Raw genomic sequence first — 15,669 nt, 5'->3', positions numbered from 1 at the left:
CTAATCATAAGTATCAAAAGGCTGAGCCAATGCACCTTTGGTCTTTCTCCTACAAGAACAAGAAACCAAGTGTGCAAAGAAACACACTACTGTCCATAGAAAATAGACAGATTTTTCCTCAAAGAGCTTCACTAAAGATATGGTATGAGTTATGAAATGCTTCTTGAGGTTCAGATGATCATGAGAATCAAAAGCAATAGGTGGAAACACAAAATCAACTACAGGTTCAAACGAGGTTTTAACAAAGTAGTCAACTCTATCTCCATCAATCAAATAATTCACAACGTTCAAATTCTCATGATAGTTTTCAGCATGGGGGTTTTCTATCTCAAGCAAGAGCTTATCCACATCAAGTTCATCCCCTAAATCAGCAAGTTCAAGAAGAGGTCTAGAATTCTCAAGCAGCAAAAAGTTGGACTCAAGATCAAATGAAGCACAAATATAGTTCTTGACAAAGCAAACTTCAATGTGATCTTTAGCAAGCTTTTTTACTCTCAATTCATCTAGTTTCCTAGTTTCACATATCAGATCAAGACATTCATTTATGAGCACAAGAGAATCAAGATCATGGGCGTTATCCTCACCACAAGGCAAGCAAATTTCCTCAAGTTTAAGTTCTAAAGTGGAAATGCTTATACCTTCCAGCTGGGGTGGTGGAACCCAATACATTACCTCATCAAGGGCACAAGCAGCATCAAACTCATACTGGTTAACATCTCTTCCTTCAAACTCTGCTCTATCCCTAATAAGGTTTATCCGGACCATTTGTGCTAGGTGTCTTATTGGCTTGCCCCAATACTCTTTCGTTCTCTGAAGCCGATGCAACTCATCCCTTTGGTCTGGTGTGAGTATGCGTATATCAAAGGGTGGTGGCTCCACAAACACATAGGGCTCATCTTCAATGTGATCTTCAAATGTGTCTTCCTCTTCTTGTGGCTTCTCAAAGTAGCTTGAAGCCATCACTACAAAAGAGAAAATCTAGAATAAAAGGTTAGTAGCTATACAAAAGCAAAACAAAGCATACGAAAATAAAGCTTAATCTCAAGAAAGTTTGAAATCTTAATGACAAATCTACTTAGTTACCCGGCAACGGCGCCAAATTGATTACGCGTTTAAGCACACACCAATTAACCTAATGTGCCAACAATACCACAGTCGAATGGTATGTCATTGTAGCATTTTAGGATCGAATCCACAGAGAACTAGAGACTTATAACACTAAGAATACACAAACCTTCCTAATTTAAGCAAACAAGAAGATAGATGATTTGTAACAAACTAATATCCTAGAAATATAAACAAGGTGATCCCAAATCCAATCAAGAAATAAGTGCAAGAATTCAATCAAATACTAAGGATGGATCCATGGTAAGGATAATTGATATAAGGTGATCAAGGTTCAATCTAAAGGTGGCAACTTTCAATCAAAGTAATCTCTTAAGTCTAAACACAATTCTAGACAAGTCCTATGTCTAGGTAAATGTCCATTTGCTTAGAAATCATTAAACATCAAATGTCTTTGGCTTAATTCAATCAAGCAATCTTTAAGTTCAAGTTCAATAACTATCTAGCAATTTTAACATCAAGTGTCCTTGGCTAATCTCACTAGAGCTTAGTTGAGTTGATTCAAACACTTCATCTAATCATGTCTGATGAGAAGTGTTTAGAAATCAGGTTTAGAGTGATCAAGACTAAACAAGCATTAAAAATACTCAACAAGCAAGTTCATACAAGGATCTACAATAAAACACCCTAAATCTACACTTAATCACCCTAATCTACCTTAACCATGAATCCAAGGAGTGTCTACTCTCTAATCTCCATGAGAAACCTCAAACCCATGATGGATTCAAGGCTCACCATGTTTATGAGAAGGAGAAACAAGATATAATAGGAAGAATTTCCTTAGATTATGATATAAAGATTCAAGCTTTTTTTTTACAAAGGGAGGCAAGTTCTTGAGAGAAAAATGAGATCAGATTAGGTTTTTAGGTTTAAAACTATATATAAGAGATGCCAAACTCGAGCTGGTTTAGTGAATTAAACCGGGTCAAACCGGAATAAACCGGTCAATCATTTCCCTTCTTCTCCACAGCGACGTTTGCACCTCGCTCCACCAAGTCGCTCTGGTGATTGATCTTCGATGTGGAATTTGCCGAGCGAGTTCATCACGTCGCTTCAATCACTCGCTCCAGCACACGCTCATGATGCGGCGACCTCACTAACTCGTTTTGCCAAGTCGCTGTGAACTTCTTCGAGCTTGAGCTCCGATTCGCTCTTCTTTGTCTCGAGACCCGAGCTTCCTCGTCTCCAGCTTCAGCCGTCGTCTCCTTCGTCGTCACTGGCTCACGGCCTCTCTATCTCCCGTGGCCGTGCTCATTCTCGTCGTCGGGATCATCCCTCACCGCGACCGGATGCCATCGACGTGAGGTCTCATGTCCACGACCTCTCCATTTCTCGAGCTATCCTCCTCCAGGTCGTGCTCTCAGGTGCTCGAGTCTCATCGTCGTCGAGCTTTGCCGTGGTTGGAATTAGCCTCGCCGTCGTTCGCGTTGAAACCAAACTCTCGATCTCCTCCAATGGAGACTTCTTCATTATTTTCAAAACCAGTCCCTGTCCTTTTGATTCTTTACAAAACGGACCCAGCCTTTGGAATGTGCAAAAATGCCCTTGCGAATCAAACCCAAAGTTTCCAATGCGCGATTTAGCCCAAGCGAATATTACGAATTTGCAACCTTGGTCCCTGGATTCTTGTTAACATCACAGTGGACCCAAAACTTCCAAACTTTGCAGTATAACCCTTGAATTTCGCCCCAAACTTCCAAATAAGCATTCCAACCCCTATGATATGCAAATGAGTATGCAAATACAACACAAAGACCTAAATGCAACCTAAAATGATCATAATAAGCTAAAATATGAATCTAAAACTTATAAAAATCATGAGATATCATGTATGCATGAGTTGATCCCTTTCTTAGATATATTATGTGCAATGTCAAGGCTACTTGTTTTGAGAGTAAACCACCCTAAAGATCATATATTTTGAACCTCTTGACTCACTTGACTAAAAGCCTTCCCTTACCCAACCAAATGACTTGGACCAACTGACCATTTGCAAGAATTCACTTGATGTCTTATGCTTAATGAATGTGAGAGTTGGTTGATTTGAATGTGTGGATGCTTGATGATGAATATAAGGCCAAAAAGGAGTAGAGATAGGCCTAGAGAAGCTAGAGTGTAATAAGAGAGTGTGCTCATGTTGGATTAGATGTTGAATTGAGTGCTAGTTGTGTCTCTTTTGGCTAAGAGCTCCCATCTTCAAACCTCTCTCCCTATGAGTTCTAGAAAGTTCACTTGTGGACAAGTAAAAGAACAAGTTTGGGGGAGTTGATATCTTGCATATTTGCATTGTTTTATCCATTCATTCATAAACATTTTCATCATAGAGATTAGGATTTAGACATGTTTAGGTTGCATTTTGCATACATGAGTCTCTATTAGGTATTGGAGTACCACATGGAGTTCTTGGAGACATTTGGGTGCATTTGGAGCTCAAAAGAGGTGATAAAGGTGATCATTGGACGAGCAGAGCGTTGGGAGCGACTTCCTGGAGCGACTACATGAAGTCGCTGTGATACCCCTCCTAGAGCGACTTGCCAGAGCGACGATCCAAGGTCGCTCGCGTTTCCATGGCGAGACGACACCCGATGAAGCCCGGAGCGACGTCCTCAGAGCGACACAGCCAGGTCGCTCGCGAGGAGACGACCCGGGAGCGACGTCTTCGGAGCGACACAGCCAGGTAATAGGGTTTTTGCCTATTGCAAATGTTGTAGTATAGTGGGGTGAATGTCGAACCAGTCCTAGTGATGTGAATCAGTGAGAATACAAGTCATTTCTTAAGCTAAGTAGATTCAATAGTGGTGAGTGTGTGACAACTAACAATAGCAAACAGAGCAATACAACAAGGTTTTAATCAATTTAAACAAGTGAATCCATGAGTATTGGGAATTGACTTCAAGTAACTAAGATCCAATCTAGGTGACAAGCTTTCAATCAAAGTAATCTCTTAAGTCTAAACACAATTTTAGACAAGTCCTATGTCTAGGTAAATGTCCATTTGCTTAGAAATCATTAAACATCAAATGTCTTTGGCTTAATTCAATCAAGCAATCTTTAAGTTCAAGTTTAATAACTATCTAGCAATTTTAACATCAAGTGTCCTTGGCTAATCTCACTAGAGCTTAGTTGAGTTGATTCAAACACTTCATCTAATCATGTCTGATGAGAAGTGTTTAGAAATCAGGTTTAGAGTGATCAAGACTAAACAAGCATTAAAAATACTCAACAAGCAAGTTCATACAAGGATCTAATACAATAACACCATAGATCTTCACTAAGTTACTCTAATCTCCCTAACCCATGAATTCTTAAGGAAACTACTCACTAATCTCCATGAAAACACTTAATCTCATAATAGATTGAAGCATATTCAAGTAGATACAACAGAGAATAAAGATAAACAAGGATTAAACAAGCAAATTCAAGAGAATAAGAAGAAAAGAAACTAAAGATTCAAGCTTTCTCTCTCAAGAGTTCTTGTGTTCTTCATAAAAAAGTAGATAGATCCCCCATTATTGTCTGAAAAGTAGTTATATATTACTAAAACTCGAGCTGGGGTTGACCCATAAAAACAGATATTTTTCTCCGTAGTGACCATAAAAGGTCGCTACAAGAGGTCACTACGCCTGTAGCGACCTGAAATGCCCGCTACGGGTGGCCGCTAGGACACTTAGACGATTTTTTCGCATTCTTGAACTCATAGCGACCTCATTATGCCGCTACGGAAGACCGCTACAGAAAGCGCTTCAACTATAGCGGTCTCTCTAACCCGCTACACACTCCCGCTACGGTACTTAGGCGCCTCAGCTCTATCTTCTGTAGCGACCATCTTTTGCCGCTACGCCTGGCCGCTAGGAATGTCATATTGATATGTGTGTAGTATTTTGATCATAAATCCCTCAATACAGCTCCAAACGACTTGAAACCACCTCCATTGTAAAGCTAACTCAATTTCCAGTGTCTCCACAAATTTTGAGCTTCAGAAGAGATCTTTAAGGCCTTCATCCGTGTTCATCTTTCACTCTTTGGACTCAAAATCCCTCCAATGGTCTTCTAACTCATCCATGGTGCTCTCCAACACCTGATATGTACAAATGCAATGATATGCAACCTAAATGTGCCTAAATGATACTCTAAATGACCAAACCATGCAAGAATAAGAAGTTAAAAACATGTAAATTCACAAGATATCAACTCCCCCACACTAGTCCTTTACTTGTCCTCAAGTAAACTTTCAAGTCCTAAGAAGGAAGAAGTTTGAAAAAGGGAGCTCATAGCCAAAAGACACACATCCTAGCTCTTCTACAACATTCCAAATGATCATAGCAAACAATCATTGGTCATTCTTTTATCAGTCTAGCTTCTCAATGCCTATCAAACTCTTTTTATTTCTTTATACAAAGTGCAATGCTCATCAATCAACAAGTAACTTCAACCAATTCTCACATTCATTCACACACACACACACAAGGTGGATTCTCACAAATGGGCACATGATCTCAATCACTTGGCTTGGTAGATTAATGGTCTTTTATGAATGAAAAGAAAGGTTCAAATACAATCTTTTTAATGGTGGTAATCACTCAAGAACAAGGAGCATGATCATTATGCAAAATTTATCTAAGACTAGGAGCAATTCATGCATACATAGCTCATTCACATCATTCTACTCTTCTTCCTAAGTGATTACAAATTCTACCCATCTTTTATATTTCAAAACCCAAGTATATACACTTCACTCACATTTCTCACCAAGTGAACTCTCTCTTTTTTTTTTTTTTTTTATTTACATGATCAACCAACTAAGAACTTGACACTCTTTTTCTTTCCCCATTATGATTTTTCATTCATTTTTTTTTTTACTTTGGGGAATTCTAATTGACACACTTAAGAGTTTTTCTTCTTTTATTTTCTTGGTTCCTATTGGTTTTCTTTTCTTATTGACACTCTTTGATCTTTTTCTCTTCTCTCAAACCCAAGATATAACAACTTAAAAACACACAAACTCACTCACCATCCTAGATGCTAGTTCAAATGAGGATCTTATGCTAGCAATAGATGAGAACAAACATATGTCGCTCCCAATACTCTCAAGATTTTGCACATGACAAGCTATCAATAAGAGACCTCACTCAACAAATCAATATTGGTTTCAAAGAATGGCAAGGGTTTAAGGGTAGGGGAGTGCCATTCGGGTTAATCAAAGGATAATACATGGAATAAGATAACCCAAATGTGTATGAAATCCATGATCAAGTATGCAAGTGCCCATATGCAAGAGAGATTAAATTCATTATGCCCAAGTTCAGTTTGTAATTGGTTTCAAGAACAATGTCAATATCATATGAGCAACATGTTTGAAAAAGAGTTTTCAAGGCTCAAGAGATGCTTGTAGATATGTTCTTTTCATGGCAATTTCAATCATGGCTCCCTATGCATAATTCAAAACTCACAACTCTTTTTAAATTTTTTTTTTTTTTTTTTTTTTTTTTAGAAATCACAAGAAAATCCAAAATGCAAATCATTAAAATCCACACAGATGCAAAGTGCTAGATATGTCAAATGCAAATCATCCAAATAAAAACAAGCAAAATGATCAGTTTTTATAGTACCCCCACCACACTCGAATCACACAGTCTCTTGTGTGACTTTGAATTTGGAGTGGTTTACATGATAAGTAAAATAAAAATTACTAGAGATGTGGAGAGATTTTAAACCGGATTAGAGTACTTACCTTGTGACTGTAGCGACTTGAGCATGTTACTATGGATATGTCGCTATGAGCATGTCTCCACAGCACTTGTGTTTCTTTCCTAGCCTCTTTTGAAACCTTTCCTTTTCCTGAGCACATTCCAAACTGAAATCACACACAATTCACACAAACAAACACACAAACAAGGATAGTTCACACAATTTATTAAAAACATTCACACATATATACAAAGGATACTCTTGGGATTTCCTCCCAAGTGAGCTTGTTTTAAGTCTCTAGCTTGACTTTGCCTCCTTTAGGTTAGACTGTGGTTGGATCGGAAAGTGGAACTGAAGTTCCCAGGTCTTCCGATTTGGTTCCCAAGTAAAGCTTAGCCCTTTGTCCATTGATGGTGAACTCTCTTCCATCAGAACTCCACAAAACTATTGCTCCATAAGGTTTAACCTCTTTAACTTTGAAAGGACCAGACCACCTTGACTTGAGCTTGCCTGGAAACAACTTCAGTCTGGAGTTGTAGAGAAGAACTTGATCTCCTTCTTTAAAGTCTCTTTTCAGGATATGTTTGTCATGGAGAGCCTTTGTTTTCTCTTTGTAGATCTTTGAACTTTCAAAAGCTTCAAGTCTTATCTCATCAAGTTCGTTCAGCTGGATCAATCTCTTCTCCTTGGCACTCTTGATGTCAAAGTTCAGCAACTTGACTGCCCATAGTGCCTTGTACTCAAGCTCAACTGGTAGATGGCAAGACTTTCCATAGAGAAGGTTGAAAGGTGTAGTTCCCAAAGGTGTCTTGTAAGCTGTCCTATAAGCCCACAATGCATCATCAAGCTTGATGGACCAATCTTTCCTTGTAACCCCCACAATCTTCTCCAGAATGGACTTGATCTCCCTGTTGGAAATCTCAACTTGACCACTTGTTTGGGGGTGGTAAGGAGTTGCAACCTTGTGCTTCACACCATTCTTCTTAAGGAGGTTTGCAAACAGTTTGTTGATGAAGTGAGACCCTCCATCACTGATCACAACTCTTGGAATCCCAAACCTTGGAAAGATTATGCTCTTGAACATTTTTAGAACCACCTTTGCATCATTGGTTGGACTTGCAATTGCTTCAACCCACTTAGAGACATAATCTACAGCCACCAGTATGTACTTGTTGCTATAAGATGAAGGAAAAGGCCCCATGAAGTCAATACCCCAGACATCAAACACTTCAACTTCTAGGATGGGGTTTTGAGGCATTTCATTCCTCTTGGTGATGTTTCCTCTTCTTTGACAAGAGTCACACCTTGAGACAAAGTCTTGGGTGTCTTTAAACATGTGAGGCCACCAAAATCCAGCTTGTAGCACCTTTGCAACTGTCTTAAATGTAGCAAAGTGGCCTCCATAGGATGATCCATGACAATGTGTAAGGATCCCATCAATTTCTTCTTCAGCCACTGCCCTTCTATAGAGTTGATCTCTACAAAGTATGTAGAGGTAAGGCTCATCCCAATAATATCTCTTCACATCCTTATAGAACTTCTTCTTGGCATAACCTTCAAGGTTCAATGGCTCTTTTCCACTAGCTAAGTAGTTGACTATATCAGCATACCAAGGACCCTTCTCATCAGCCGCCTTCACCTCTTCAAGTTTCTTTCCTGTCTCACAAACAGCTACCACTGCATGAATAGCCATCATTTGCTCTTCTGGAAGTCTGTCATCAATAGGGATTCCACACTCCACCTTCAACCTGGACAGGTGATCAGCTACTCCATTCTCAACTCCAGGCCTGTCCTTGATCTCAAGATCAAACTCTTGTAGCAGCAGAATCCACCTCAACAGTCTTGGTTTTGCATCTTTCTTGGCTAAGAGGTGTCTCAATGCAGCATGATCAGTGTAGACAGTCACCTTTGACCCAACCAAGTAGCTTCTGAACTTCTCAAATGCAAAGACAATGGCCAATAGCTCCTTCTCAGTTGTAGAGTATTTAGCTTGAGCTTCATCAAGGGTTCTACTTGCATAGTAGATCACATGTGACTTCTTGTCTCTCTTCTGGCCTAGGACTGCTCCTACAGCAAAGTCACTTGCATCACACATGATCTCAAAGGGGAGATCCCAATCTGGCGGTTGAACTATGGGTGCACTGATGAGTGCATTCTTCAGGTTTTTGAAAGCTTCCATACATTCCCCATCGAAGTGAAATGCAGCTTCTTTGCATAACAGCCTGGTCAATGGTCTAGCTATCTTAGAGAAATCCATGATGAATCTTCTATAGAAACCGGCATGACCCAGAAAGCTTCTTATATCCTTCACTGTTCTTGGTGGAGCTAGACCAACCATGACATCTATCTTGGCTTTGTCCACTTCAATTCCTTTCTCAGAAACTTTGTGTCCAAGAACAATCCCTTCCTTGACCATGAAGTGACACTTCTCCCAATTGAGCACCAGGTTAGTGTCCTCACATCTCTGTAATACCCTGCAAAGATTTGACAAACAAGTAGCAAACGAAGAACCATATACAGAAAAATCATCCATAAACACCTCCATTACATCCTCAATAAGATCAGAGAAAATTGACATCATTGCTCTTTGGAATGTTGCTGGTGCATTGCACAGTCCAAATGGCATCCTTCGATATGCAAAGGTACCATAAGGACAAGTGAATGTCGTTTTCTCTTGGTCATTTGGGTGTATAGGGATTTGGAAAAATCCAGAGTATCCATCAAGGAAACAATAATAAGGATGGTTAGCTAGCCTCTCTAACATCTGATCAATGAATGGTAAAGGGAAATGATCCTTTCTAGAGGCTGCATTCAGTTTTCGATAGTCAATGCACATCCTATGTCCAGTTATTGTTCTTGTTGGTATTAACTCATCATTTTCGTTCTTAACAACTGTTATGCCACCTTTTTTAGGAACTACATGCACAGGTGAAACCCAATTGCTATCAGAGATAGGATAGATCACACCAGCATCTAACAATTTGATTATCTCTTTTTTAACAACATCTTTCAAATTAGGATTTAATCTTCTTTGGTGTTCAATTGAAGTTTTAGATTCATCCTCTAGATGTATCCTATGCATGCACAAAGATGGTGAGATTCCTTTAATGTCATCAAGTGAGTATCCTAGTGCTTTTCTATACTTTTTAAGTTCATTTAAAAGCATAGACAATTCATTCTCAGTCAGCTCACTACTCACAATGACAGGATATGTCTCATTAGGTCCAAGGAAAGCGTACCTTACACCATGGGGAAGAGGTTTAAGCTCCACTTTTGGTGCCTTGAGCTCACTCCAATCAGCTTCATGGAGGTTCTCTTGAATGTCTGCTGAGGCAGCATGTTGAGTCATTTGTGGCAACTCCATGAACTCATCTTCTCCATCCTCCTCAAGGTGAACATCTAGCCTTCTTACTAGCTCATCACTCTCCTTGTTTTCAATCATTTGGGTCTCTCTTTCAATGGTCAGGGCATGTTGAAGAGAGTCCTCAATCGCTAACTCCTCAAGGAAATCATCAGCCAAGGCATCCATCTCATCAATGTAGAATATTTCTCCTTGAGTTGTGGGCTTCTTCATCATCTCCTTGATATCAAAATGGAGAATGTGATCTTTTCCAAGGTGGAGATCAATTGTGCCATCTCTCACATTCACCATTGCTCCAGCAGTTGCCAAGAAAGGTCTTCCAAAGATCAAAGGATCTCTAGGCTCTTCATCCATCTCAAGCACTACAAAGTCAGTAGGCACTTCACAATTTCCTATCTTGACAGGAAGATCTTCTAGGATGCCAATGGGGAGCTTGACAGATCGATCAGCTAGCACCAAAGAGATCTTGCACTTTTTATATTGTGTAAACCCAAGCTTCTTGGCAATGGATAGTGGCATGAGGCTGACACTTGCTCCCAAATCACATAGACATTTCTCAAATGTCAAAGGTCCAATGGCGCATGGCAGGGTGAAACTACCAGGGTCTTCTAGCTTCCTTGGGACAGTCAGTCTCTGAATAATGGCACTGCACTCATGAGTAAGAATCACCATCCCTTCCATCTCTTTCTTCTTTTGTTCTACAGCATCTTTCAAGAACTTGCTGTATTGTGGAACCAGCATAAATGCATCAATTATGGGCATGGTGAGCTGAACTTCACTCATTTGCTTGTCAAACAAGGCTTTGTACTTCTCTAGGAGTTGCTTCTTGAATCTTCCAGGAAAGGGAAGCTTTGGCTCATAGGGAGGAGGAGTGAACAATTTCTCCTTTGTTGATGTAGCAGCCTCATTTTTGTTCTCAACTTTCTCCTCTCCCATCTTTCTCTTGCCCTTAGCTTCAACTATCTTCTCCAAGATTTCCTCATTAGTCTTCTCATCCACAATCACCACATCATCATCTACATTGATGACCACCTCCCCACCTTGTTTCTCATTATCCTTAATGAGAACTTTAGGAGGCAACTCTCTTCCACTCCTTAGGGTGATTGCCTTCATTGTCTCCTTTGGGTTTTGTTCAGGCTTTCCAGGTAGGGAACCTTGTTGGCGACTTGAGCTGGCTGTCATAGAGACAAACTGGTTCTCCAAGGCTTTGAACTTGTTGTTTAGATCATGGTAATTCCCATCAATCTTGTTGTGGAGATTTTTCAGCTCATACCCTAATTGTTTCTCACTTCTTGTTTGTCCCTCCAATAATTGTTTCAGCATAGCTTCAGTACTACTCTCTTGTGGAGGTTGTGTTGATGATCCAGCTTGGTCTTGTGCAGGTTGACTTGGTTTTGGTGAGAATCCAGGAGGGAAGTTCTGTTTGGGTTGGTAACCACCTTGGTTGTTGTTGTAGAATGGCTTAGGCTGATTGTTGTAGAATGGTCTTGGCTGGTAGTTGTTGAATGGCTTCTGTTGGTTGTTGTAGAAGGGTTTCTGTTGGTAGTTGTTCTGGTATTGATAGTCAGGCTCCTTCTTGTACCATGTACCCTGAGCATTGACATAGTACATATCTTCTTGGCATTCTACTCCATCAACTTCAGCAACCATATGTAACTCCTCTTTCTTGGTCTTTTCTGATAGTAGCATGTCAATCTTTTCTTGAAGTGCTTTCAGCTCTCTCTTTGTGGTCATATCTTCTCCTCCACCACCTCTGTCTCTTCTATCATATTCATCATTGTAGACAGAGTCACTCTGTGCCATGTTCTCCAAGAGTTCTAAAGCATCTTCGACAGTCCTCCCCAAGAAGTTTCCATTGCTTGCAGTGTCAAGCTGGCTTTTGAATTTAGGCAAGACTCCTCTGTAGAAAGTGCTTAGCAAGCTCTCATTGTTGAAGCCATGGTGGGGACATTGAGACAAGTAGCTTCTGAATCTCTCCCATGCCTCTGAAAATCCTTCAAGTCCTCTTTGTTGAAAACCAGAGATCTGATTTCTAAGGTTGGCAGTCCTTGTAGCAGAGAAGAACTTGTTGAGGAAGGCCTTCTTGCATTCATCCCAAGTGGTGATAGTATCACTTGAGATGTTTTTCTCCCAAGTGTGAGCCTTGTCTCCCAAAGAGAAGGGAAACAATCTGAGCTTGAAAGCATCCTCTGAAACTCCATTTGTTTTTGACAAGCCACAGTACTTATCAAATCTGTCAAGGTGATCTAGTGGGTCTTCCAAGGCAAGTCCATGATACTTGTTGTTTTCAATCATGTTGATGAGGCTGGACTTGATCTCGAAATTGTTGTTGGCAACTGGGGGTGCCCTAATGCCCAACCTATTCCCATTTATGTTCGGTTGATCATATGTACCGATGGCCCTAGCTTGGCGTTGTGGTTGTCTAGGTCGAAGGTTGGCAGCTCCTTGACCATTGCCCTCTTGAGCAGCTCCAGGAGGAACTTCTTGGACATTTTGTCTATGATCATCAACTTCATAGACACCTTCCGGTTGATTCGGGTTTCTCTCCATCTCAAGCCCCAATCTATGTAAGTGGGCTTGCTTTTCTCTTTCTCTTCTCTGTCTTCCCAACTCTCTTTCTAAGGCTTTGATGTTGTCCACTCTTGGTGCAAGATTTGTTGATCCTTTGCTTCTCAAGTTCATGCACCTGTCATCCAAATATATATGAAGATAGATAATTAGTAACTTAAAAACAAAGTAAAACTCAGTCTCAAGCAAAGACTCAAACGCAATGTCACAATCAGACTAGGATTGGCAACGGCGCCAATTTGGTAATAGGGTTTTTGCCTATTGCAAATGTTGTAGTATAGTGGGGTGAATGTCGAACCAGTCCTAGTGATGTGAATCAGTGAGAATACAAGTCATTTCTTAAGCTAAGTAGATTCAATAGTGGTGAGTGTGTGACAACTAACAATAGCAAACAGAGCAATACAACAAGGTTTTAATCAATTTAAACAAGTGAATCCATGGGTATTGGGAATTGACTTCAAGTAACTAAGATCCAATCTAGGTGACAAGCTTTCAATCAAAGTAATCTCTTAAGTCTAAACACAATTTTAGACAAGTCCTATGTCTAGGTAAATGTCCATTTGCTTAGAAATCATTAAACATCAAATGTCTTTGGCTTAATTCAATCAAGCAATCTTTAAGTTCAAGTTTAATAACTATCTAGCAATTTTAACATCAAGTGTCCTTGGCTAATCTCACTAGAGCTTAGTTGAGTTGATTCAAACACTTCATCTAATCATGTCTGATGAGAAGTGTTTAGAAATCAGGTTTAGAGTGATCAAGACTAAACAAGCATTAAAAATACTCAACAAGCAAGTTCATACAAGGATCTAATACAATAACACCATAGATCTTCACTAAGTTACTCTAATCTCCCTAACCCATGAATTCTTAAGGAAACTACTCACTAATCTCCATGAAAACACTTAATCTCATAATAGATTGAAGCATATTCAAGTAGATACAACAGAGAATAAAGATAAACAAGGATTAAACAAGCAAATTCAAGAGAATAAGAAGAAAAGAAACTAAAGATTCAAGCTTTCTCTCTCAAGAGTTCTTGTGTTCTTCATAAAAAAGTAGATAGATCCCCCATTATTGTCTGAAAAGTAGTTATATATTACTAAAACTCGAGCTGGGGTTGACCCATAAAAACAGATATTTTTCTCCGTAGTGACCATAAAAGGTCGCTACAAGAGGTCACTACGCCTGTAGCGACCTGAAATGCCCGCTACGGGTGGCCGCTAGGACACTTGGACGATTTTTTCGCATTCTTGAACTCATAGCGACCTAATTATGCCGCTACGGAAGACCGCTACAGAAAGCGCTTCAACTATAGCGGTCTCTCTAACCCGCTACACACTCCCGCTACGGTACTTAGGCGCCTCAGCTCTATCTTCTGTAGCGACCATCTTTTGCCGCTACGCCTGGCCGCTAGGAATGTCATATTGATATGTGTGTAGTATTTTGATCATAAATCCCTCAATACAGCTCCAAACGACTTGAAACCACCTCCATTGTAAAGCTAACTCAATTTCTAGTGTCTCCACAAATTTTGAGCTTCAGAAGAGATCTTTAAGGCCTTCATCCGTGTTCATCTTTCACTCTTTGGACTCAAAATCCCTCCAATGGTCTTCTAACTCATCCATGGTGCTCTCCAACACCTGATATGTACAAATGCAATGATATGCAACCTAAATGTGCCTAAATGATACTCTAAATGACCAAACCATGCAAGAATAAGAAGTTAAAAACATGTAAATTCACAAGATATCAGTCGCTCGCGAAGAAACGATCCGGGAGCGACCTCTCGCAGCGACGTGTCGAGGTCGCTCCGCGTCTATTTGTTTGGGCGAATTCATGATTTCTCAAGGGCCTTTTGGTCATTTCATTATGCACGTTTTTACTTCTAAAAACCTATGTTTTTAAACATCTTTTGTAGCCACCAGGGCAGATTATCTTTGGATCTTTTGAAAAATACACAAAAACTCTCTGGAGAAGTTCATCTCTTGGATTTTTTATTGTTATGTTCTTGTGTTCTTGTTGATTTCTTATCTATTTCTCTACATGATAATCTGAAATCCAATATGGGTTTAAGAGGAATCTTGGAGATTAGTGAGTAATCACCTTTTGAATTCATGGGTTAGGGAGATTAAGGGTGATTAGGTTAGTTCTAGGATGTTTTAGTGTAGATCATTCTTGTTCCTTGCTAGTAGAGTATTCTTAATGCATCTTCTGAGTTGGCCACTCAAAAGTTGATCAATAGGCATTTCCTACCCGAAAGGTGTTTGATGAAATGCCTGAGACAACTCTCCTAGGCTTTTAGTATACTTTGCCAAAGACATTTGTTGTTAAAGATGCTAAGATAGCTAATAGACTTGTTAGTAATGATTGTTTTCATATTATTCAACCAAAGACATTTGATGTTTGAGATGTGTTAGCAAATGAGCATTCATCTAGACATAGAGCTTGCTTAGAATTGTGTCTAGGCTTAAGGTTGATAGTTTGATTGATCATTTGTCATCCTTAGTTCGATACTTGATCACCCAAGGTCTAATCCCTATGCCCATGAGTTCTCTTTTCCCTTAGTCAAGAAAGTATCATTCTGTTATTGCTTTCTAGTTTTAGTCATAGCTTAAAACCCATTTAAATCATTGGTTGCACTTAGATTAAGTGAGTACTTGCATTCTCAGTGCTTTGATATCCCTCAGAACTGGTTCGACAATCACTATACTACAACATTTGTCTTAGGAGCTTGAAAACTCCTAACATCATAGACCTCGCCTGAAAGTTGGTTGCCCAGTTATGGTTCTCAGGAATGTTGATCCTCCAGAAGGGTTAATGAATGGAACAAGGCTACAGATTACACAGCTGATGGAATTTATGGTTGCCGCTAAGATTATCACTGGATCTAATGTTGGGAAGACAATATATATTCCTAGATTATT

At 39.7% G+C, this 15,669-nt stretch overlaps 1 protein-coding gene and 1 non-coding gene across 2 annotated transcripts; one reads left to right on the top strand and one right to left on the bottom strand.

Moving 5' to 3' along the window:
* LOC106378029 lies at positions 1-12,666 on the bottom strand. Its single transcript, XM_048756017.1, has 6 exons — positions 12,568-12,666; positions 11,764-12,256; positions 10,053-10,623; positions 7,361-9,287; positions 6,857-6,979; positions 1-978 (listed from the first exon to the last, which is right to left on the bottom strand). Exons 1-6 carry the CDS (start codon positions 12,664-12,666, stop codon positions 1-3), a joined length of 4,191 nt encoding a protein of 1,396 aa, XP_048611974.1.
* On the top strand, positions 12,108-12,214 carry LOC125586671. The gene has a single exon (XR_007323207.1). It is a non-coding gene; the product is annotated as a small nucleolar RNA R71 (small nucleolar RNA).
* Positions 12,667-15,669: the final 3,003 nt, after the last annotated feature.

The sequence above is a fragment of the Brassica napus genome, chromosome C4, assembly GCF_020379485.1.
Source record: "Brassica napus cultivar Da-Ae chromosome C4, Da-Ae, whole genome shotgun sequence".
Classification (NCBI taxonomy): Eukaryota; Viridiplantae; Streptophyta; class Magnoliopsida; order Brassicales; family Brassicaceae; genus Brassica; species Brassica napus.
This window is presented reverse-complemented; position numbering and strand designations above follow the sequence as displayed.